We start from the raw sequence: 25,544 nt of genomic DNA on the forward strand, positions 1-25,544 counted from the left end.
CTGACCACCCTGAGGGAGAGCCAAACCGGGGAGGATCCTTCTGCACCTGTCCAGGGAAACCTGTGTGTTTGAGTAAGCCCCTGCGCTGCCTCTACACCAATGCACTCAGCCTGGGGAATAAGCAGGAGGAACTGGAGACGTGGGTGTGGATGCGGGGCTACAACCTCATTGCGGTCACAGACCTGGTGGGACAGCTGCCATGACTGGAGCACAGCTATGGAGGGTTATGTATTGTTCAGGAAAGACAGACTAACAAGGCGTGGAGGTGGAGTTGCTCTCTATGTGAAGTAGCAATTAATGTGCACTGAACTGTGCCTGGATGGGGATGAGGGGCAGGTTGGGTGCTTATGGGTAAAAATTAATGGGCAGGGCAAGGCAGGTGATATTGTTGTAGGGAGTTTGCGACAGGCCACCTGATCGGGAGGAGGAAGCAGATGAGGCCTTCTATGAACAGCTGAGAGCTGCCTCATGATCACAGACCCTGGTCCTCATGAGGGACTTCAACCTCCCTGATATTTGTTGGCAAAGCCACACAGCCAAGTGCACACAGTCCAGGAGGTTCCTACAGATTGTTGATGACAACTTCCAGTTATCTGAGCTCTTCAACTCAAGAGGGACAGAGAACTTCTGGAGAGAGTCCAGCACAGGGCCATCAAAATGATCAGGGGACTGGAACGTCTTTCATATGAGGAAAGGCTGCGGGAACTGGGACTGTTTAGTCTAGAGAAGAGGAGACAGGGAGGATCTTATTAATATTTACAAATATCTAAATGGTGGATGTCAGGAGGCTGGGAAATCCTTTTTTATGATGTCTAGGAACAGGTAATGGGATGAAGCTGGAACATAAAAAGTTCCACTTAAATATAAGAAAAAACTATTTCACTGTGAGGATGACAGCCCTGGCACAGGCTGCCCAGGGGGTTTGTGGAGACTCCTTCCTTGGAGGTCTTCAAGACCCACCTGGACATGTTCCTATGTGACCTGATCTAGGTTGACCTGCTTCTACAGGGGGTTTGGACTAGATGATCTCTAAAGGTCCCTTCCAACCCCTAACGTTCTGTGATTCTATGAATGTCCTAATTTGTACAGTCTTCAGGTTGTAGTTCTGAGATGTTTTCCAAAGAGATTTTCCAGTTACTTCATCTGGCATCTTTTTACCCAAGTAGCTTTTCCCTGAGATTTAGAGGAGTAAATATCTTTTTCTCTTTCCATGTCCTTAAAACTTACCCAGTTCTTTTCAGGATAAATATACTACATGAATTTTGTTGGTAATGGTGAATCTGCTTCCGCAGGGGTGTTGGACTAGATGATCTCTAAAGGTCCCTTCAAACATCTACCATTCTATGATTCAAAACCTGAAGCTAGATTGGTGGTCTGTTAAGACAACTATGCTAGTTTAGATAGGTCTGTGCTTGATTAGTTCTTTGACACAATAGTAGAGCAAGGATGTTGTATGAATCCCTACCTTGCCCTAATTAATTTCTACTGCAAGAGTGTTTGGAGAAGTTCTAATGCCATGCATAATAAAAAAAAAGTGGTTTTTTTTTTGCTAATGGGATAATTACTTCCATTTTATGGCACTCCTCATCCTGTAGGATCTCAAAGCACTTTGTGAATTTACTTACTAGATCTTGGAGCTGTTTGCAGTGGTGCAAAATTGCCACACCCTGAATAAGATCTAGCATTTGTGTTGCAGTGAAAGGCTTTTTTGTCTTCAGATGTAATTTGGAGAGTGAACCTTAGGGAGACACGCTACAGTTATTCAAGATGGAAATTAGACTGGATTATGAGAATATTGCTGTAAACGTTACTGGATTTGCCCTTATAAGTGTACTGTACCCACGCAAATCACCCATTTGGCACTGTCTCAAAACTCACTGGATACTGAGCGAGGATCACTGCATCCAGCATATGGGAGAACATCCATTTGAATTGCATTTACTACTTGTTTTGAGAGAGCAAAGAAGCGAAGAAGGTAGTGATGCTAGAGATTTTAATGTCTTAAGTACTGACAGTTTAGTGTATCGAAAAGCAAGGAAAAAGACCATTTATAATCTTGCATAATTTCAAGAGGTGATTCTCTCAATTGTTCCAAGACTGAATAATTTTCTCTGTTCAAAATAATTTTAAAAAAAGCTATGCATTTTAACTTGCCCTGAATTTGACTCATGTCTGCTTCTAAGCCTTAATAATTGGTTGCTTAATTTTAGAACTCGATACAGAAATCCCTTTACTGGAAGAAGGTGAACAATCACTTCCCTATATTTTCTTAGAATAATCTAAATAAACTGCAGTTTACTACACTGGGACAAGTTTTTTGGTTTTTTTTTTTTTTTGGTCGTATGTATAACTCTTCTAAGTATTTACAAGATAATTTTTTAAAGCGTGAACAATGAATCCTAACACAGTATTTTGACTACTACTGTTGCCACATAGAATATTAATATTTTCTTATTTCTTTTTGGCTTTGTAACTAAAATATAACTTTAAAAAAAATCATACATTGTATATGTGGTCTGAAATTCCATGTTCAGCTGCATGCTTAAAATAACTCTTGTGTCTTTTCCAAACATTGGAAAAATCAATATTGTCTTACGGTTACTCAAGACCTGTTTTATTAATTCAGTCTGATTAAATACTAACTCTTAGTTGCATCAAGTATTTTGTTTTCATACCAATGCCATTGTTTATTCTCACCTAGTTCGTATTCTCATTTTCATTATACTAGTTTGTGTCAACTTTGTTGGAGTAACATTAGGAATATGTCTTTTGGTGTGGCACAGAGAGAATTTTAGGGAAAGGCTGAGGTTTGACTTTGGTGATCTGTTACTGTTTCAGGATTATATGTGTAAACTGGGACTTTACCAATAGTAATATTCATCCTAGTTGCCAGTCATATGGACGCAACGCATGCTGAGTGCTGGCTGCTAGGGCATCTTGTGCAAATTACGTGCCTTTAGCAGATGCCCTTGAATATGACTTTAACCTTGATTCGACCAGAAGGGAAATTGAGCTCTCCAGCAAGTCAGTCAAGGGCATTTTGTGTGACTCTGAACAGAAGTACCGGAAAGACTTGCACCAAAACAAACCTCTTCTACACACTAAATTGGTATTATAGACAAGTCCTTGATATTTCTTTTTCATGCCTACTGGTACCCTTCTTTCCTTGCCAAAGCACCTCAAGTTATTCTTATGTTTTTATTCCTTAATAGCAAAGCTGCACTTTATCACCCTTTCTCTACAGGATGATCATGATTCGTCTAGGAAAACATAGCAGGTCTCGTTCTCTGGAAGGACTGAATTATGGATTACTCTGGGTAAGGTGTTAGGGCTCTCCATCTAATTTTAAAACAGAACTAGGGTTTTAAAAAATTATAGTACTAGTGTTTTTATGACTTCAATGTGAAGTCAAACACATGTACTTCTTTTAAAGGATGGCTGGTTTGCTTAGACCTCTCCTTTTTCAGAGACAGAAGCAGTAGTAGCCAGAATAAGATTAAGACTTAAAATCTAGGCTTTAATCATAGAATAATTTAGGTTGGAGAAGACTTTGAAGGTCATCAAATCCAACCATTAACCTAACATTGCCAAGTCCACTACTAAACCACGTCTCTAAGTGCCATGTCTACATGTCTTTTAAATACTTCCAGGGCAGTATACTCAACCACGTCTCTAGACAGCTTGTTCCAAAGCTTGATAACCCTTTTGGTGAAAACAAAAATCTTGATACTTAATTTAAACCTCCCCTGGTGCCACTTGTGGTAATGATACAAACACTATCATCTTAATCCTGCAGTGTATCTGCAAGTATCTTAAGGCATCGATTTAAGAAGCATAGAACAGAAAGAAAAATAGTTCTTACACTTTCTCAAAAGTATTTAAAAATTTGATCTTTATGTTCTTTTTATCCAGAGTCACACTTAAGGATGTTGGGGCTAAGATATAGTCTTGTGGTTATATTTCAGCTTCTGTTTAATTTTGAGATCAGAGCTAGAAAATGCCAGTCAATAAAATGGATTTGTTTTCTAATTGTCTAGTTACCTTATTTCGGTGTGTTTGTTGTAGTGATTCTTTGATGAATCTAAATTGAAGTAAACTATGTTTTTTCATTGCAGTTTTGATAGAAAGGAACACTAAAAATACGGGTTTTTCATTCTAGCTTGTTAGTCCTACTTACTATCTTTTGATCAAAGAATCAAGTGTGATTTTTTGCTTAGAAGAAAGCTGAAGGAACCTGTCCAAGATGAACAAAAATATCCATGTACAAATTTTGTTCCTGGATCTTACACAATGATTTTATTTAATTTATGCTCAGAATTTCAAACTTTCATATGAATATTTGTTTGTTGCATCCATGTACCTTTCTGAATCCCACTGAATTTTGGCTTTTACATATTATGACAGTGAGTTTTTCAAGCAAATTTTTGTTTAAAGAAAAAAACCAACCTTGTCTCTAACCTTGGCTAGTAGCTAAGACTTTAAACGTTTTGTTGAATTTCAAAGAATCGTTTAAGCTGAAAAATTAGTAAGTGTGAGGAGGAGGGAAACCCAAATGAATGCTTTCATTGAGAGGAGACTGGAGCATTAGAGCCTTCAGACTCTTAGGCCTTCACCTCTAGGGCTGAAATGTGAATTCAGCTGTTACGGTTTTCTTGGTTTTCATGTTTCAGCTCATGGGATCTTGGAACCATAATGCATAGTTCTTTCAGTGGACTTAGAAGCAGCTTGAGTACCAAAATATTTCAATGGGTTTGTACAGCAGAGTGCAGGGAAGTCATGGCATGTATGGAGAGGGCACTTGCAGTTACCAAACCAAAAGGCTGTAGATGGAGATCTCATTAGCTTATTAGCCAAGCTTATCTTGGGTAAATTGCTGTATCTTCATTATTCTCACTGTGAAGCAGTAGTGCATCTGACTGTATGTCACAGCAAATTTAATAATTATTTACTGTATAAATTGTTTCAGACATGAGCCTCAGACATTTGCATTCTCACTATTTCCTTGTCCACATTTCTTCCTTCTGATTGCTGCTTCTGTCATTTGTCATTTAGCTGTGATGTACTGTTGTAGACCGAGTGCCTGCTGCAAAACCACTGCTGGATTCAACATTTTTTTGTTTCCGTGGTAATGAACATGGAAAAAAAAACCCTTTATAAAATACAACAAAAGTAGGTCAATTAAGGTTCAGCAAGAGCTTGTGTTGCTTTCCTTAACTTAGTAAAATTTCTGATGATGAATGTTCATGATGTGCTCTGGCACTTTAGCAATGGGAACCTGGTTTGCAAGGATCTGGAAAAATCATAAAACTTATGCTATTGTTAATTATGCACTGTAATTGCAACTGTTCTGATATTGTTATAGAATGAATTTACATGAAAGAGAAAAATTGAGATGCTGCTGACAATGGAGAAAGTACTAAAGATGACACAGCTGATGGTTACTGAACTGTAAAAGACAGTCTCTCTACAGGCTTTAAAGGTACCTATGTAAAGGAGCAAACCTAAAGACTTTATTTTGGTTAATACATACTGAATACTGTTTTTGTGTCCTTATAAAACTAAGGAATAATGAAAAAAATAAGAAAATGACAGTGCTGTAATGAAAACTTTTCTTGCATCTGTGTGTGCTCTGCAGTGTGATCATCAGTTCCCATGTATCTATTCAAAATCTTTTATCAGTATAAAGATACAGTGAAATAGCGCACGTTAACAGTAAAAGCAATTGTTAATGTTAAATACTGCTTCTTTTAAATTTGACTTGTTCAAGGAAGCAAGTTAGCTTACAGACTAATAGTAAGTACAAGGGAGACAGAGGCTGAGTAGGTGCTCTTTTCTGTAACCGCATATTCCATGTTTACAGCAAAGCAGTAGCAGTACAGCTTGCATTCAGGAAGTGATATTATTTACTGAAATATTTTCAAACTAATGTGGGGAGAAGAGAGGAAAGCTAAGATCTGTATCTCACTCCACGTATAGCACTTTATTCAAACATCCACTCTTGGAAAACAGACAAACAAAAAAGTACCCACAAGAAGTCAATCACCAAAACTACCTATTACAATGTCTTTCAATATTGAACAGTTTAAAACATTTTTAAATAACTTTTTTTCCCATGTCATATAAAGAGCTAAACTAATCTGTTTTCTTTTCTTTGTGGATATGTTTTGTGCCAGTATTGTTAATAATTTCCACCATTTCAAGTCTGTGGTCTGAAACTCAAACTGTATCTCTTGTTTCACAAAGCTATATGTGCATGTCTAGTTAAGTTAACTGTAACTTATTGTTAAAAAGGCTTTCAGTCAAAAAAGAGACTTCGGAATTTGTAAGACTTTTGAACACATTGCTGTAATGTACATTGACTGTAGAGGTACAATGAAATACATACAGAAGACAGGATGAGAATGTTTGCATGTTTGGATCAATAAGAATTTTCCTTATCACAGAATCTTAGGGCTGGAAGGGACCTCAAAAGATCATCTAGTCCAACCCCCCTGCCAGAGTAGGGCCACCTGGAGTAGGTCACACAGGAACTCATCCAGGTGGGTTTTGAATGTCCCCAAAAGAAACTCCACAACCCATCTGTGCAGCCCATTCCAGTGCTCCATCACCCTCACAGTGAAGAAATTTTTTTGAACGTCCTAAGTTCCAGCTTGTACCCATTGCCCCCTGTCCTGTTACTGGACATCAGTGAGAACAGCCTGGCTCCATCCTCCTGATACCCGCCCTTTGGTGATTTGTAAAGGGAATCACCTACTACTATAACCCTCTTTTTTTTTTTTCTTTTTTTTTTTACTTGAAGCAGTCTTACAACTTTTTATTAGAGGCATTTGCTGATAATGTTTAATTTGTTAACTGAATTCCTTAGGGCAATATAGAAGCTTTCAGATTCTGCACCTTAAATAAGGATTTAAAATTTCACTTGCAGAACTGTTTAGCATATGGATAATACCTAAGTAACGCTGGTCTTGTGCCGATACTTCAATCTCATTGTTCTCCTCTGACATCAGTGTACCAGTTGCAGAAGTACACTGTGACAATATGTTTAAGTTTAAACAATTACAGATAATTAGAATGCTAAATGTCATGATATACAAGTGTTAGCGAAATATACTTTTAATTCTTACTTTGCTTTGTGTCATATTTCATCCCTTGAAGCCAACAATACCCTCAAGATGCTTTAGCTCATGTATGGAACTGCTCCACTCCCTTCTAATTATCTGTAATTAATACCTTGCAAAAAAGTTGGAATTGCTTAGTCTTGCCCTAGAATCTTTTGTTGCCCTTATATTTAAAATTTAAACTTAATTTTAATTCAAAGTAAATTATTTCACATGATGTTTTCTGAAATTTTCTCTTTCGTTCTGAGGCAAAATAGAAATACATGACTTCGTTTAATCTGTATGTTGTTCAAAATAGGAAAATACAGTATTTTGGAGGTAGAATTCTGTGTTCCTTTGCATTTTTTGTTCACCTGTTTTGTATTGTAATTGTTTAAAGAACACAATTTCTGTTTGCTTTAGAATATTTTTCAATTATCTTTTTGAACTTTCATTTTTTAAGTATTTGGAAGAAGTCTTTTAAGTTACTCTGTCTTTTATTTCTTTTGTTTTGTTACTTGATAGCCTAAACTTCTGTAGAAAACATTCAAATTACTTTTCCAAGGGGGCTTTAGAATCATAGAATGGTAGGGATTGGAAGGGACCTTTGTAAAAGGATCTTTTTTTATTGCAATCATGACAAACTAAAATGACAAAAATTACTAACTTTAATAATATAATAGTGGTAACTGAATTTTCTAAGATGTCTGTGTGTTAGTAATACAATTCACATGTATAATGTTGATGAATTCTTTGACTTTCGCTAATGTGTTATGAAAGAAGAATAGAAACTAATAATTTTCTTCATCTTTTTAATTAAATTCTTAAGGGATTTGGAAAAAAAAAGGCATAGTAATACTTGCATGCAGGGGTTCTTCTTCATCATGCGAGATGTGAGCGACCAGACACCAATATGATGTGCATTGACTCCAAATTTATTGTCACATAATCATCACTTATATACTTTTCCAAATGCTGTATACGTGCTACAATTCACAATAATTAGTTAATACTAAGGATCACGCACTATGCATAAGGCCTCAAAGTTTCATTTTTGTAGCAACTTAGACACCAACCTCATTGTGTTAAAACACCATCCTTATTGTACTTAAAATGTCACCCCATCTATTTGGCCTTCAGTTAGTTTTCTCTCACGCTAGACTATGGTTGTGCTTACTTTACATTTTACTTAACTTTATACTATTGTTAGTTACATATGTTGCAATTTGTTAGTTAGTGCTCATGATCCCATAATGCTTAATTGAATGCTCTACCCTGTCTTCTTGTTTTGACCTTGCCTCTGTTACAGTCTGTAGTTTCGGTTTCTTCCCTGCTCAAGCTTGCTGTCGCATAGGCATTCTTTTCTTTTTCTGCTGCCGAAGGTGATTCAAAGATGAACTGCTAACTTTGTCTAACTCCATAACATTCATTGTAGACCAGGCCCCAACACTTAATAAGATATAATAATAAAATATAATAAGATATTTCACTGAAGCTTTTACTGAAGCTTGTACTCTTTGTGGAAATGGAACAGATATGGGATAAGAGTAAGGACTTATCACAATAGATTATTTCTTAAAGTATAAGAAACAAGGTGAAGTGCATTACAAGTTTTTGTAGCACTAAATCACCAGTCCCGTGCAGTTCATTTGTTCAAAAATAATTTGTAACAGGAAATTGAGATACCTTTTTTTTCCTATGTAGTAGAGGTGTAGAAGGATATTATGATAAAATTGATGGATAAATGTAAAAGAGGGCTTTTTTTTTTTTCATTTTGATTGATAAAAGTTTTGAATTGGCTTCCACATATGAAATAACTGAGTAGATGTTGATCTATTCAACATCTGGAAAGATGTGAGAAGAGATGTGGTAGAGCATTTTGAAGGACCGAGGAGGTAGTTTTGCAATCCCTTCTTTATCAGATCAACAGAGTATGGGATAAAAGAATGATAAATAAGATGCTCGTTGATGCAGGTGCTAAAAATTTACTCCTGTTCAAAAAGTGATTGGATGAATTCAGTGTTTCTGTAATTCACTGAGGACTGCCAAGGCAGTTACTTCTGATTCAGTGTGTCCTCAGGAGCTTCTAGTTTAATGATCTCTTATGCCAGGATAATAACTTTGGATGAGGTCAAGGTGTATTCTGAGAAACTAAGATATGATTGCTTTGTTCTTACTTGCTTATCTTTGACAATCTACTATAAACCTCTACTAGAGACTGGATACTGGATTAGCCAGCTTGTGGTCTTACCAATACATCTGTTTTTATGAAGGAGCTCATCTTAAGCTATCCTTCCTTGTTACATGTAATTCATGACTGGTAATTTAGCAATATGAAAATAGACTAGAACTTTATTATCTTAATAAGGCCAATTGATTTGAGGTAGTTTTGTCTTATAAGTTCCCAGTTCCTGCTTTTGTACCTACCTATGTTTTGACTCGGGGGATTCTGCTCTCTACTCAGTTTTTCATTAATAATAATCACTAAACTATAGGGAGCTAGCCTGCTTGGGAAGGATATGTTCAGAGAAGAATGCCTCTTCTAAATGACTGAGAAGTGGACAAGGTCTTTGTTTGGTGTTTGTTTGGTTTTTTCCTTTTTTTTTCTTTTTTGAAGTGTTTGTATGTTTGTGTTGTGGTTTTTTTTTTAATCTGGAAGCCCCGTGGAGCAGCATGACGTGGTATGATTTTGGGTGCAGACAACTCGAGAAAAATATAGAGGGAAACATGTAAGCAACAGAGATTCTTAGTTACTACTGTCCTTTTTTGGTGTTACAAAGACCAAAATGCACAAGTATGGTGGTTTAGCCAGGTGTCCACCAAGTCATAAAATCAGATAAAAACTGGACAGGAGAGAGAGAGAAATATAACGAGCGGTTTGTGAGTTAAGGATGGAAGGATCTCTCAGCAATTAGCATCATGGGCAAAGCAGACTCAACTTAGGGAGAAAAAGGTTTGATTTATTAAAGGAACAATAAGAGCAGGGAGAAGAGAAATAAAACTGAATCTTAAAAACAACTGCCCCCACTCCTCCCTCTTCCCAGGGCTCTCCTTCCTTCCACCCCAGCGGCGCAGGGGATGAGGGTTGCGTTGCGGTCAGTTCATTACAGATAGACTTTGCCGCTGCTTCTCAGGGCCGCTGCCTGTGTGAGTTCCTCACAGGATAACAAGTCCTGACAGCAAACCTGCTCTGGCGTGGGCTCCTCTCTCCTAACAGGCTTCCAGGTCTTGCGAGGAGCTTGCTCCAGGGTGAGCTTCCCACTGTTCACAGCCTCCTTCAGGCATCCACCCACTCTGGCGTGGGGTCCTCCATGGGCTGCAAGTGGATCTCTGCTTCCTGGTGCCCTCAATGGACTGCAGGGGGACAACCTGCTTCACCATGGTCCTCACCACAGGCCACAGCAGAGTCTTTCTTTCAGTGTCTAAGCTCCCTCCTCCCCCTCCTTCTCCACTGACCTTGGTATCTGTTTTCACATTCTCACCCTTGTTGCTGCTCCAGTTTAGCAACTGTACAACAACTTCTTCTCCTTCTCAAGGGGAACCTCAGTCACTAATTGGCCAGGCCTGGGTCAGGTGCAGGGTCCATTTTAGAATTGACTGGCCCTAGCCCTATCAGCTACAGGGGAAGCTTCTGGCAACTCTTTTTTTAAAGAAGCCACCCCTGTAGCAGCCCCCTGCCCTGGCTATAAAAAAAACCTGACCCAGGCAAAACCACTACAACAAGGCATTTAAGAGTCATGCTTTTACAATTTATGCACTTGTTCTTATACTCTTAAAGTATGTCACTAGAAGATTGATAATTTCTTTTGGTGAGGCCTCAACTCCATCAAAGTTTTTTTAATACATATAACTTCTCTTTGATTTGGTTAATAACATAAAGATGTTTCAAGATACTTGTGGCATCTAACTGAACCATGTATTTGTTTACTTCTGTAACACTTTGCTGGATAGGTAGAACTTGGAGTGAGGTTCTTGGAAAAGTTTTGTTTCTACATGCCTAATACAGCATGTATTATTTTGGACAGGACCGTTGAGATATAAGGTTTAACTAATGAAAGGACATCTGTTATTCTTTTACAATTGTGATTTCTTTAAGACTAAATAAGTCTATTCATTCTTTTAAAATTACAGTGTACAGAGTATGACCTGGATTATGGGACTGAATGTTTGCATCTGGCTTTGAAATACTGTAAAACAAACGCCAGACTTGTTGAAGGAACAGCTGACCTCTGGAAGGTAAAGGTCTATTTTAAATCTATTGTAAAAAAAATAATAAAATTTGTACATTACCATGAAAAAACTGATGTTTTCAATTGCTATATTTAAGCTTTTCTCTTCCCAATTTCAAAATGTTTTTTGGATTATCATGAGCTTGTTTTAGAGCTCATTGCTGTAGACAAACTTGGGGAGATGTTACCTAAGGTAATCAATGAAGACAGTATTTATCTGGAAGTAGAAAAAACAACTAGGTACTTGAATAACCTGAGAATCTGTAAAATTATAAATTCATAATCTCTGAAACTAAGAAAATTCTTTTATGACATGACCTTTCTCCTGCTATTTCTATATATTTTGTCTATTCTCCTCCACTTTTCCTATGAGGACATCACTTTTGCTCTGATGCTAACTAGCTATGTAGCAGTTTGATTTTTAGAGCAGTTCATTGTGTTCAGTAACAGTGTAATGCCTAAGACCTCTTCACATAATCTTTAAAAATTTTTCACTTTAGTGAAACTGTTCTGAATTGAACAGTTCAGTTCTGAAAATGTTCTAACAGTGGAAGGTGTTGATGCCCATGGCAGGGAATTTGGAGCTAGGTGATCTACAAGGTCCCTTCCAACCCAAACCATTCTGTGATTCCATGATTTAGTTCTCTTGGAAACCATCCTAAAAAGTGTTTGCTGATGTCTGGCTCAGAATTTCAGAAAAGATTTTAAAGTTTCACCCTTATTTTTTTATTCTTTTCTGATTTTTTTGAAGACTGGGCCTACTCTGTGAAGTAACTTTTTAAAAAATTCACTTCTTTAAAATGCTTTTGTGTCTCAAAGAGATTTTGAATCTTAGAGTACATGAGACCACTTTTGACATAGCTTAGACTTGTTTCTTGAAAGATTTTTAGGTTTAGGTGTTACAGCTTTACAGCTTTTTTTTCAATGTATAAGTTCTTTAGAAACAGGTAATTAGAAAGAAACTTTGCAACAAAATTGGTCACTCAGTCGTCCTTAAATTTAAATTTTAGACATTGATTCTTCCCAACAGTACATATACTCAGACACCTAAGATTTGTGAGGCTAGATTTATTCTCTGGCTGCTACTCCTGTGTGACAAACTGTAGGGGAGTTAATTTTTAATGAATATAATTTCTTGGAGAACTGGTGCGTAATGATAGGGGTAACATTATTAATCTGTTTCACGACTACAATACATAGCTTAATTTATGAGATGGAAAGGAAAGCAGTCACAAAGACCCTTATGTTAAAATCAAATAATCATTTACTTGGAGACTAAAATGCTAATACCCACAATGATGTGTTTCTGCTGTAAGATTTACTTTGAAGCACTAAACCTTTTGGAATACTATTCAATCTATTTAAAAAAAGAAAGAAAGAAGTTATTCATACTGTCAAGAAAAAAAAGCAGAAAATACAAAAATATTTTCTGTAACAAAAATCGAAGTTCAAATAAAAACAAAGGCATACATTTAGGAGTTATTCTTGTATCAGTTCTTGTCAATGCACATCGTTGCAAAGACATTGCTAGCAAAGACTGTTAATGTCTTGGGTAGATACTGTCTTTATTTTTCTGTTATTGTATTTGCAAAGCCTAATACTGTGTCTCTCAACGACCATGAAGATACAAAGACAGACATGATAGGTGGTTTTTTGCAAAAATCAAATAAATATTCATTATCTGATTGTCCATCTAACGTGATCTCATTAACGTTTTCGAGATCATCTTTATGGTTTTTAATCCTCTGAAATCTCATACAAAGCCTATTGTAGTCTCACTGATTAATTTGATTCTCATTAATGGTAATAGTCTTGCACTACTGAAAAATCACACCTCTATTAGTAAAAGAAATAACGAGACTTCTCTGTTGCTGTCATTTTTGTGATCACAAGTTCCATAAAAAATGAATCCATTACACAATAAAATTATAGAATGGATGTGTGAAAATAGATGCAATATCACATTTTTATGACTCTTCAAAGGATTAAAAATTGTTTTAAATTTCAAATTAGTTCTAAGCAGATCTAAGTATTTTTAAAAGGTTTCTCAGGAGTCTCTGGTAGTTTCTGCAACTTAAATATCACATGACTTGCCAGTGATATTTTACCAGAATTAGAAATTGGCAATATCATTTGTTTATAGTATTTCAAATGTAAAGAATTGCCCTCAGGGCATTGTTTTATTGCCTTTACGTTCCTCCCTGCTGTGTTAAATCTAATAAGGCTTGTGTGTCCTCTAGGTGACCTACAAGCGGGATCTGTATGCAGCTGAATCGATTATTAAGGGTATGTATTCGTCCTTGTGGCTGTCAGTTTGCATACTTCTAAGTCTAATGAAGAATCTCGTGTGCTATAGTTTTAAATGTATTTGAAAAAACTTTTATGATGAAGAAAATGAGTTTAGGAAGTTGATTTAGCTTATTCACTGGAATACTTGTGTCTTATTTACCTTTATTTACTTGTCTTAGACTAGAGAACCTTATAAAAAGCTGTGTATGTTACAGAGTCAGAGATTAATTTTGAGTGACTTCATAAGGAATAAACAATTTTTTTTCTTTCATTTGCAGTTCAATTCTGAATATGCTCCATCTTTCTAGTCTAAGTAGTAGACTGAAAAATAAATACTTACTCTTTAGGGCTCTTCACTCTTTTATATAACTTGTTATCTAAATTGATACAGCAATTTTATGATATTGAGGTATTCCATTAATTTATAAATACTTTGTTGAACTGTTTAACATTTTCCTGAATGGGTAACAGGGGTTTTGTAACAGCTTAACATAAAAACTAGATTTAGTCTTTATCTCAATTGACTTAATCTAAACCCAATGTTTTTAGGAAGAACTCTTAAGTACTGTGTAATGAGCACTCTGATGATAGGTACCAATTCAAGGGACTCTTGCTTGACTACTTGTTGACAACTGAGAGATAAAAACCAAGAAACTGATAAAGAGACTTCCCTTTGGATGAAAAATATCTTTCTAGAGGAAAGAATGTGACTCCTATTTAAGAAAAACAGAGCAAAACTCATGTCCTATTAGGGCATGGTGAGTTAGTAGCTAGCTTTTCACTTTGGTAGCTCATGTGTTGTTGCAAAGATAATATTGGCTTAGATTCAGGTTTGGGTAAATGAGACCATGCCAAGATCAGCTTTGCCACTATATACAAGCTAGAATGCTTAAACAGAGCTCAACTATCACTGTAGTTTTGTCCATACTGCTTCTTTAGACTCCAAGAATGCAGGAAGTTTGAAGTTTCTGGTTATTACTGTGGGAAAGTATTGCATATTATATGCAGTTTGATCCTTTACTTGGTACATTCTTCTGTAGTGGGCAAAGAGCTACATGAATACCTTATGTAAAATATGTTCCTTTATGTAGATAGAGACAGTACCATGCTCCCATCACTGGGCTGTCCTGTTTGCTTGTGCCTCCTTAGCGAAGTATCCCCGTCATTACAAAGTAGGTTTTGCAAAGGTGAAAACTGAGTCATCATGATTCTTGAGAGGAAGTTAGAAATTAATACAATCTGAAAAAAATGGTTTCTTTACTTTCCCTCTACTGTCCCTTTATCCTTAAAATGGTGACTCCTATTCTCTTAATTAGTGCTATCCTTTCTTCTTTGTAGATGACATAAAAGTAGATTAGTAATATTTAAAACCATTTTGCTTATAATTGTTTCTACAGTATTTTATGCTAAATTTATGTAACGCATACATGCTGTTGTTTCATACAAATAATTATAAACCTGAAACAGTACTGCTACCTTTATGCAAATTAATTTTCATGTTCCTATGTATGTAAAGGATTCAATAATTTTGTAAGTCATTAATGAAAATTAGTTATAATTTATTTTAAAATAAGGTCCATTCCAAACAGCTTTGAGTAGAAAATCGGAATGCTGCTTATTGAAATGAAAGGAACATTCACTAAGTTTAAATATTTCTAACTGGAGCAAAAATGCTGTAAGCGTTGTTTTGTCTTCATAGATATACATTTTATATGTGTATTTCATCATGTTATCACAGTGTTTGTTTTCACTAAAGCCAATACAATCTTTTCCAGATGGTTTTGATAAAATTTTATATAGCTGAAACTAAATAATGGAAGACTTTCATGGTGCTAAATTGGTGGACTTGATCCTTAATTGTCCAATTCTTACTGTCACTTCATCTTTACTAATCCAATGTTCTGTTACTGTAGCATGCAATATATCTGCTTCAGTAACCATGGTAGTCTTTACTGTGCGTCATCTGAATGAAAAACTGTATTTTGTTTACATGGGATGTTGGTCTACCTGATCGTTTGTGTCAGGTTCTTGAGGAAGACATGGGACTGAAATGCAGCATTGCACAATGGATAGTACAATCCTGTATCACATTTTTGGGTGAATGCAGATGGGTTGTGGAGTCTCCTCTGGAGAAATTCAAAACCCACCTGGACGAGTGCCTGTGTGACGTACTCTAGGTGGCCCTGCTCTGGCAGGGGAGTTGGACTAGATGATCTTTTGATCTTGAATTCACACTTCAGGCTTGGGCCACCTGCATGGTCATGCATTACAGTGCACGACACAATAAGACTGGGTTGCAAGGTGCTGGCTTTCAGCATGCCACCATGTGTGCTGTCCAGATCCTCTGGAGATGTCCCAGAAGCCAAATTGTATGGGCTGGGAGGGTGTAGGATACTAAGGACACTGCCCTCACACATGCATGCCGCTACCATCTTCAGAACTGATTTCTTGGTTATTAAATGATACAAATTTTCTTTTCTGAATGCACTTTTTATGACTGGATGAATTCAGTGATGAAGAACTTTTGAGTCTATGTATTTAATTCAAATTTCATGTCATTTATAGCTATATTTATTAGTGACTGAAACTTGATTTCCTTCAGCTTCAGATAATAACAGTTGTCTATTGTGTTAACCTGTTAATTTTATGTAGAAAATCTATTTAAGCTATATTAAAAATATTTGTTTGGATGAGAATTATTACCCAGTTGTTCTCTTCCTGTTTTCAAATAGTATTTTTTTTTTTTGAGATTTTTAACTTCAACAGATATTTAAATAATTAAAATATTGCGCAAGGATATTGCTACACTTCTGCCTCTAGACAGTTATGCTAAGGAACAGATTCTTTATGGTTCAGTTTGACATGTTATTTTGCTATCTTGTTAATTTTTGAGGTACTTTTACGTTTTTGTTTATTGCCCATATGTTGTAATTCTGTAATTAATCAAATTAAATACAAGAAAAATAATTCTAGTAATAAGTGTTTGGCAATTAAATGATGTCTGAAGAATATTTAATCATGTCATTATAATTATGAGACAGTTTCTTTAGTCATCTGTATTGCAAATACAATTCTCCCTAAGGTACAAGTCCCAAATGTTTAATAGGAACACAGCTAGATTTTTAACTGCTGGCCTAATGAGAGATGATAACTGACAAATTTCAGCTTGCTAAACTTGACTCAGGTGAAAGTTAGAAAAATATACATGCATACGTGCATTTTTGTTCTTTTGATGCACATATATATATCATTCCTATTCAAGGCAATACAAAGAAACACTTCACTAATGTAAATAGACTAATAAGTTATCTTTTCAGACCGTTTTCTTAAATCATATCTTTTTAGTTTGCTTACTTCCTGTAGTCTCTTTTACAACTGTATTATGAAAGTCTTGAGTCCTGGCATCATTTGTTTTATAAACTTTACATTTAATGCTTTTCTTTAGTTAAGCAGGTATGAACTTGTAGAGTATGCAGACAAGGTGGCACACACTTATTTTTAATAGTCGTGAGGTAAGAAAACACCGTCTTACAATACGAGTGACTCATCTAGAAATGTAGTTAAGATCAGGCTAACACAAAACATGCTAAAAAATTTCCATTATGACTGCCCTCAGGATAGACATCTTTGAACTCTCGTTCCAACATGTAAACATTAAATGGTGCTTCTAAGTAGAAGCTTGTAACTTAGAGTTTGATACTCTTTCCTCCTTTTTCTTTTTAGCCCTTTTCTTGCAATGACTTTCACAAAAGCATGCACATGCTGATTGGATATTTTTCCCTCATATTTGGCTAAGTAATGCCATCAAATTGTGACTGTTGGGAGCTACATAATATGGCTTGTGTTGTATGAAGAACTTTTTTTTTTAAAAATAAGACATAAACCTTGTTTATCAGAGGACAGATGTTGCTCGAGGTAGGCTGCAATTTCATGGGCCCACTCATTTAACTGGTGGCTGTTCTCTGCTGTGGGGCAAAGAAATAGATTGGCAGGTACAGAGGTACTTAGTAGAGTAGTTATTGTCAGAAGAAACCTTCTTCCTTGTCTTTTGACATAAAATCTTCCTCATTTATTTGTATACTTGTATTGGTAGGGACAATGTAAAGTTTGGCTTTTCTTTTTTGTGGCTACAGACAAATGTGGAATGGGTAAACAAAAAATTGTTAGATATTTTTGGTTTACCTGTGTTGTACAAATAACAATTTCAACTCATTCTGTGAACATAACTAAATACTTAACAGTACCTATTCCATTTCTCTTGTGTTTGCAGTGGTAGAAACATCTCTGTTATGGGGTACTAAAAATGCCAGGGAAAACAATATTGAGATTCCAGATCAGCCAAGCTATTGCTGTGTAGAAAGTGAAAATGGGTTTCTGATAAATAAATTTACTATTTTGAATTCACTGCAAAATTCAAAAGTATTTTGATTAATGTGATGTGCTTCCAAAATAGTAGGAGTTTTAATAATAGACCAAGAATTCATGGTATAAACAAATACAAACACAAGAGAAATGGAATAGGTACTGTTGGACTAGATGATCTCTAAAGGTCCCTTCCAATCCTCACTGATCTATGATTCTATGAAATACCAAAAATCCAGACAAATCTAAGACATGGATGAGCTTCAAAACAAAATAACCAAACACCAAAATGTTTACAAAGCCAAGTGTATCTATATACATACATGTACAACTAAGAGGAAAAATTTCTATCTGTTGGCTAATACCTATTTGCTCTTCAGATGCGTTTTTATTCTTATGGTATTAATTACCTAGGATATGATATTTATAATCGTTATTGAAACGAAGTATTATTTTAACTGTTGCTTTCTTATGGCATGTTTTTCAGAGTAAACTTTTAAGTTGTGTTAGAATGCACTTAATACATCATCTGACTAAGGTAGTTCATAAAGATGCACACATTTTGATTTAAAATTTTGGATGAAATCCTAGGATAAAGACTAACAGGTGTTACTGAACAGTAATGTGATCTAAAGCTTTCAGGATATGAAAAGAGGGCATAGAAAAGTTGCAAACTGTTTTTGTTGAGAGAGAAGGCTAAATGGAACAAATTCTGAAATCCTGTACTAAATGTAATAAAGAAAATTCCTACTCCTTTCATCATAGAGATATTTAACTTTTAACCTAATAGAATTCAGCAGTGTGAAGTTTTAAGTATTTATAAATTTATGCAAAAATGTCCTCTGAGTGGATGTTAAATGTGATGTAGTGTGGTGAGGGTTACTCCATAATCAGGTATAGCTGGAAGGAATCTGAGAGTAAATGGGAGACATATTGGGAGAGGGAAGTTTCCCGGGAAATAACGTTGAAAGTATGTAGAGAAAGGGAGAGATGTTGATAGGTAATGTAATAGCAAGAGAAGATTAAAAAAAATAAGGTTGGGCAGATGAAAAGGAAGATATGGCATGAAAGTAGGGAAGAAAAGTAGAACAGTGGGGCATGGTGGGAGGGACAAAGTTAACAGGCAAAATCCAAACGAAAGGAAGTTCCAACACAATAAAAGGAAAAAATATTTCACTATGAGGACAATTAAGCACTGACCAGGTTGCTTAACGAGATTGTGCAGTCTTTGTCCTGAAAGGTTTTCAAGTGCCAGGGGACTGAGGGGCTGCGCGACCCAGCCTGACCTCATGAATGATCCTGCCTTGAGCAAGAATTTGGACTAGAGACCTCCTGAGGTCTGTTCCAGCCTGAGTTATCCAGCAGTCCAATGAAGATAAAAATTTTGTTAGCTGTGTGTTAAAATTCTTTGTGACCTTCCTGTGACGTAGCTTTCCAGAATGACTGTTTTGTCACCACATAGACTCCTGAAAACCAGGAACAAAATGCTGCATGCAGTTAGCTTTACAGTCAGCAGAATTCATGAAATCCATGCAGTGCTCCAGTTCAGTGCAATTAGTCTGAGTGACAGAGCGCTCCACTAGCTTACCAGAGGTGAGACGCAGGCAGTCTCAGGGAGGAAGGCCTTCCCTCCCACAATACAGAAAAAGTCTGTCTAAATTAATGTACAGATATTTTTGGCCACTGGAAACAGTTGGCATTTAAATGGAAACAGGGTTTTAAACCTCAAGTAGAACAGAACTGTTGCTTTGCCATGATGATTTTATAAACAATGATTTCCTAGACTGTGGTGGTTTAGCCTGATGTCTACCAAGTCATAAAATCACTCCCCTCCCAAACTGGACAGGAAAGAGAGAGAAGTAAATGGCTTGTGAGTTGAGATAAGGACGGAGAGATCACTTGGCAATTAGTGTAATGGGCAAAACAGGCTCAACTTAGGGAGGCAAAGGTTTGAGTTATTAAAGAAACAATAAGAGCAGGGAGATGAGAAACAAAACTGTCTTAAAAACACCTCCCCCCACCCCTCCTCTTCCCAGGGCTCTCCTTCCTTCCCCCCCAGTAGCACGGGGGATGGGGTTTGCAGTCAGTTCATTACAGATGGACTTTGCCACTGCTTCTTCTTAGTGGGAGGCCTCCTCACACTTCCCACTGCTACACTGTGGGGTCCCTCCACACGAAATACAGTCCCTCACAAACTTCTCCAGTGTGGGTCCTTCCCACGGGGGCAGCTCCTCACAAACTGCTCCAGCATGGGGTCATCCACCGGTAGAACAGTCCTTCAGGAGCAGACTGCTCCATCCTGGGTTCCTCACAGGATCACAAGTCCTGACAGCAAACCTGCTCTGGCGTGGGCTTCTCTCTCCCCACAGGCTCCCAGGTCCTGCTAGGAACTTGCTCCAGGATGAACTTCTTACGGAGTCACAGCCTCCTTCAGGCATCCACCCACTCCAGCATGGGGTCCTCCATGGGCTGCGAGTGGATCTCTGCTTCCCAGTGGTCCTTCATGGACTGCAGGGGGACAACCTGCTTCACCATGGTCCTCACCACGTCACAGTGCAGCCTTTTCTTTCAGTGCCTAAGCACCTTCCTCCTCCTCCTTCTCCACTGACCTTGGTGTCTGCAGAGATGTCTGTTTTCACATTCTCACTCCCTGTTGCTACTGCAGTTTAGCAACTGGGCAATAACTTCTTCTCAAATATGTTATTAACAGAGGCATTACCTCAGTCACTAACTGGTCAGACCTGGGTCAGGTGCAGGGTCTGTTTTAGAATTGACTGGCCCTATCAGCTACACGGGAAGCTTCTGGCAACTGTCTTTGTTTAAAGAAGCCACCCCTGTAGTTACCAAAAAACCTGGCCCAGGCAAAACCACTACACTAGACGTTTATTTTTCTTGATCATTTAAAAGAAAGCAATATATTTTCAATGTGTGTATTATCATTACTTAGTTTCTGCATAGTTTATTAATAGTCTTTCTCCCTAAAACATTCCTCCTCCAGATTAAAAATACATTTTTTCACATTTCATTAAATTTTGCTTTCTTTTTAATAAAGTCAACCTGCAAATCTTAGTCATGTTGTTAGTAGTCTCTTCTTTCTCATTTACATTGCAGGAAGTTAGAGGTTTAAGGGGGCTGGGGAGAGGAATGAGATGGCTTTTTATAGTTGCAGTGTTTGAGCAACTTCTTGTGAGGTTACTTTTGACAGTTGCTGTTGATAACTAACTACTTTTTAAAAAGAACTATCTGAATGTAAGTTATGGTGCTTCCACAGCCTTTTCCCACATGTGGATTTTTGTAATAGTTCCAGTCAGACTTCTTCATTAAATTACTTAGTTCAATAGAGTCTGAATTCTTGAAATCCAGTATGCCAGTTTATTATGTACATCCATCTTGTATCTGCATTCCATGTACAGTAATAAATTCAAGTGGCTCTTGCTCTGATTTCAGTGTACCCACTGGTTTCTTTCTGCTGATAAGAAATTAATTCAATACGATTCCCCATTGACCCACTTTTTTACACTGTAAAGTTATTCCGTATTAAGTAGAAGCCAACTTTGATGCGTGTTCAGTATACTTTTTTGCCCAGTGAATCTATGGGAAGATAATTTCTCCCACAGTTGTGGTATCCTGTGATTTCCAGTCCTGTGAGAACTGGCCATGCATTTTTTTAATTCTCACTTTCATCTGGTTGTGGTGGTTTATAAGCAGATGTTTATTGTTCTCTCTCTTTCTTCCCCCTCCTCATTCATTCTAGTTTAATACAAAACCATTTGCTACCACTATTTTCGTTGTCACGTTATTAGTATTGAACACAGTAAATGCCCATTATTCATAAAATCATTGTAGTTATCTTTTGGGGTCTTCAATGGTTAAATCACTTTTCCAGATCACAAAAAACCTATTTAAAAATCACAAGCCACTTCCCAACAATGTTAAATCTGTGGGAGCTTTAAAATTAATTTTTAGGTCAATATGTGTATTTTTTTAGAGAAGTCTTTGAGCTTATAATAGAAAGGGAGATGTTTACTTAAGTAACACATCTGACTGAACTTATTGTATGGTATATAATTATAAAAAACTCCTTCCACATGCAGCAAATATGTATCTTTAGACTTGTTTGAAGAGCAGTTACAACATATTTTTATAATTTTTTTTGTGTCTTTCACTACTAATTTATTTTGTGGTGGTGTTTGGTATATTTCTGTCCCTGAAGTTTCATTGAAGTCTGCTTTAAACATAATTAGACATTACATTTCTGAAGTTTCTAGCTGCTTATGGAGTTGCTTCCACAAAGACATTGAAAATCTTGTATTTTGGTCTACATATTAATTCAATAATCCTGAATTAGAAGTGAGAGTTCCAATCTTGAATTATTTTGATTCGTTTGCTTAAAGAAAGTGCTCACTGAATCTTGAAACTGTAGTCAACAACTAGAGATCTGTGCCTTGAAATAAGTAATCTTAGAATTAAATTTACAACTGTTAAAAAGTTTCTGTCAAAAGTCAGAAGTATATGGATTGAAGGTAATGTTTATTGGACTAGTAATTTGGATTGATTTATCTTTGCATGAAATACTAAGACTTTTTGCTTGATCACAGACAAACTATCACAGCAAGTTTATGTTATTACCGGTGTGGAGGAAGCTGCTGCACAAATTGGTGTTCTCCTTCATGAATCTCTGAAAAGCCAACTAAAGGTAGGTAGATTCTATAACTGTGAACTGTATGATTAATTTACATGATGTAAATTAACTGTATGATTAATCTTACAGATCCTCTTAAAACGTACAAAGAATCCAGACAATGGAGAGGCTATTTTCTTTAGATTTAATGAATTTAGTAAGCCTAAATTGTTAGAGATATGTTACAGAGGAATTGCTTCTGTTACTTTGAAATCTGAATTAAAATCCGGACCAATTAAAGAGTAAGTTGTGTTCCTGCAGTGCTGCGAATGTCAAGTCAAATTCTCCAGACTTTTTACAGAGAAGTGAGGTACATTTCACTCACAGTGAATGCTCATTGAAGCTTTTGCTGTAGGATATTGATGGAATTTTCTACTGACAATTAAACTGTCTTTCCCTTTTTCATTATTCCTGCTAACAGAGCTATCACATATTTTCATTTTCCCAAAGGTGATAAGCATTTGGTAATTCCTTAGATCTTGACTGATCTTGGGGTGATATCTCATCTTTCTTTTACTCAGAAAAACAGATGGAAAATAGCTGTTCAAAAACACAGGTTTCCTGATTTGTATAATGTTACTTCTGTAATGGTTTTATTCATATCTGTTGGTCTACATTGTGTGTTTAGTTTAGTAGGATGTTCTTCTGTAGAAAAACTGTTTTGCTATTATATGTCTAGAAATGTTATTTGACATTGTATTTACAGTTTTTTTAAAAAAATAATTAATATGGAAAGTCATACTTTATCAAATATCTGCATTTGAAAGTGTAAAATGTTGGATTAGATAAGATATTTTGATGTGTGAATAACTGTATACTGGAGCAGAAGTATATTTCTATTTCTGTTTCACTGATCTAGATCTATTGATGGTTTTCCTTTTCTCTCTGTATTTAAACATTCTTCAGTTACTAGAAAGACATCACTTACCCATATTAGAAAAAAAGTGTTACTTAAAGTGTTGACTTATCTATATTTATATATTATGTTTGCATATAACCACTTAAATAATTCCATGGGAAATATATCCAAGTCAGTAAAAAAGTCAAAGGATGCATTATGTTTGATCAGCCAACACCGTCACTCCAAACTCAGCAACTTTGAATCAGACTGGCACCAAAACAAGTTAAAATTTATGTGTTTCATTTTCATTGCAAAACCAGTTAATTGCTGGGTTGGTCAGAGACCTCAACTTATCACAGAATTATGGTGTATTTGAATACATATAAAAGGAACACTAACAAGGTAATGAGGGCATAAAATGAAGGGATTCCTATTGATATGGGACTGATATTTTTCTTCTGGCTCTATTGAATCTGTTTTTTTAGTTGATTTCTGTTACCATACTTCTCTTTTTTTAGTCCATATTGTCCTTCCTCATAATGAAGTTGATTGCTAAATATTCCTGAAAAGTTGACATTTGTCAAAAACTTCATCAAGACCCCTGCCTTGTGTTGTTCCTTGAAACATCCTTATTCATTCATTTTATGAACCCTAGTCTATAAAAACTGAGATTTGTGTATTGAATATTTTGAGTTTTTAAAAGTAAAATATCTAAGACTTGCCAATATAGAGAACTATATATCTATATATATCTATATATATATATCCCCACTGGCCTGTGATTTCTCAAGTGAAGCACCTTGTGAGAGAGATTTGTCTCTGTGAAATGTGATAATTCTTTAAAGCAAGTTAAATGTGCTGCACTGAAAGCTGAGCCATTTCAACAGGCTAATTTCAGAATAATTGATCTAAACAAGACACTAATTGGGAATCATTCAATACACTACTTATCTGGAATTTAAAGTAACCATGGTCAATATTTTAACATTTTAGATAGTTAGACATTCTAGTTCCTAGTAGCAGCAATATTTCTTTTTCTGCTATTTGTTAACTATTAGATGCATTCTTAAAGAAGGATTCAAAGAAATTTTTTTAGGAGGTATTTCTGAGAGACTCCAGTAACATGATAACACCAGTAACAGGAGAAGAAAGACCTAAAAATGAACTGGTGAATTAAATTAAATTTAACAAGAAAAAATGAATACAACAGTTAATGCTTGCAGGGTACTCCCAAGAGTAAGTACTTGAATCAGTGTTTCTCTAAGCTGTATAACTGAATGTCTTGCAGAAGATATCTTGCTGTGAAAGTCATAGGTCGTGCTTTCTTTTGAATAAGGCAAAGCTAAACAGATGCTGAAGGTGTTTTCTTCTGTGACTGGAAATTATGTATTCCTGCTTATTCAGTGACAAGCTGCTTCTGTCACATGAAATGTAATCAACTGGAAAGTTGTGTATTACTTTTGTGACCGGATAAATATCCACAAGCAGTGTATAAAAGTATTTTTTTTGTTTTCAATTATGAAAAGAGCTGCTATTTCACTAGTAGAAGTTCAATAATTTCTTAGTCATTGCATTGACTGACTGCCTAATTGATATTAATTGTGATTTTAAACTTGTGATATAATTTAACTAACTTTTACAGAGTCAGTGTGTTTTGGTAGTATTTTTTGTTTTGATGAAAGTGTATGTTGAATGAAGTTGAAACTTTAGCACAGGGCAGAAAAAGAAGAAAAAAAAAAAGAAGAAAAATGTTAAAGAAAACATATCTATTATTCCTGTCTTCATGTTCATAAAAACTTACCAACTCTGCTTCTTTACACAATGTGGAATCAATTGCCACAATCACCAAAAGCAATTAACCAAATCCATACACTTTTTTCTATTTAAACACTGAAGCATGATATGACAAACTCTTTTTACTTGATATTTTTGGGTAATTTTTATTCTCTCGTGTAGCTGATAACTTTGATTAGTATTAAGCAATTAAAAAATAGTATCCTATGCATACTAACATGCCAAATAGAAGAAGTATTAATTTTACTTAG

The 25,544-nt window shown here is 36.0% G+C and overlaps 1 protein-coding gene across 3 annotated transcripts in view; it reads left to right on the plus strand.

The window, feature by feature from the left end:
- CRPPA (CDP-L-ribitol pyrophosphorylase A) overlaps positions 1–25,544 on the plus strand; it is a 110,404-nt gene that overhangs the window by 33,590 nt on the left and 51,270 nt on the right. For all 3 annotated transcript variants that reach the window (XM_061996563.1, XM_061996565.1, XM_061996564.1), the window contains exons 4-6: positions 11,229–11,333; positions 13,567–13,612; positions 22,576–22,673. In XM_061996563.1, the coding sequence (XP_061852547.1) occupies positions 11,229–11,333; positions 13,567–13,612; positions 22,576–22,673 (249 nt within the window). The remainder of the gene's footprint in view (positions 1–11,228; positions 11,334–13,566; positions 13,613–22,575; positions 22,674–25,544) is intronic.

The sequence above is a fragment of the Colius striatus genome, chromosome 5 (genome assembly GCF_028858725.1).
Source record: "Colius striatus isolate bColStr4 chromosome 5, bColStr4.1.hap1, whole genome shotgun sequence".
In the NCBI taxonomy this organism is placed as follows: Eukaryota; Metazoa; Chordata; class Aves; order Coliiformes; family Coliidae; genus Colius; species Colius striatus.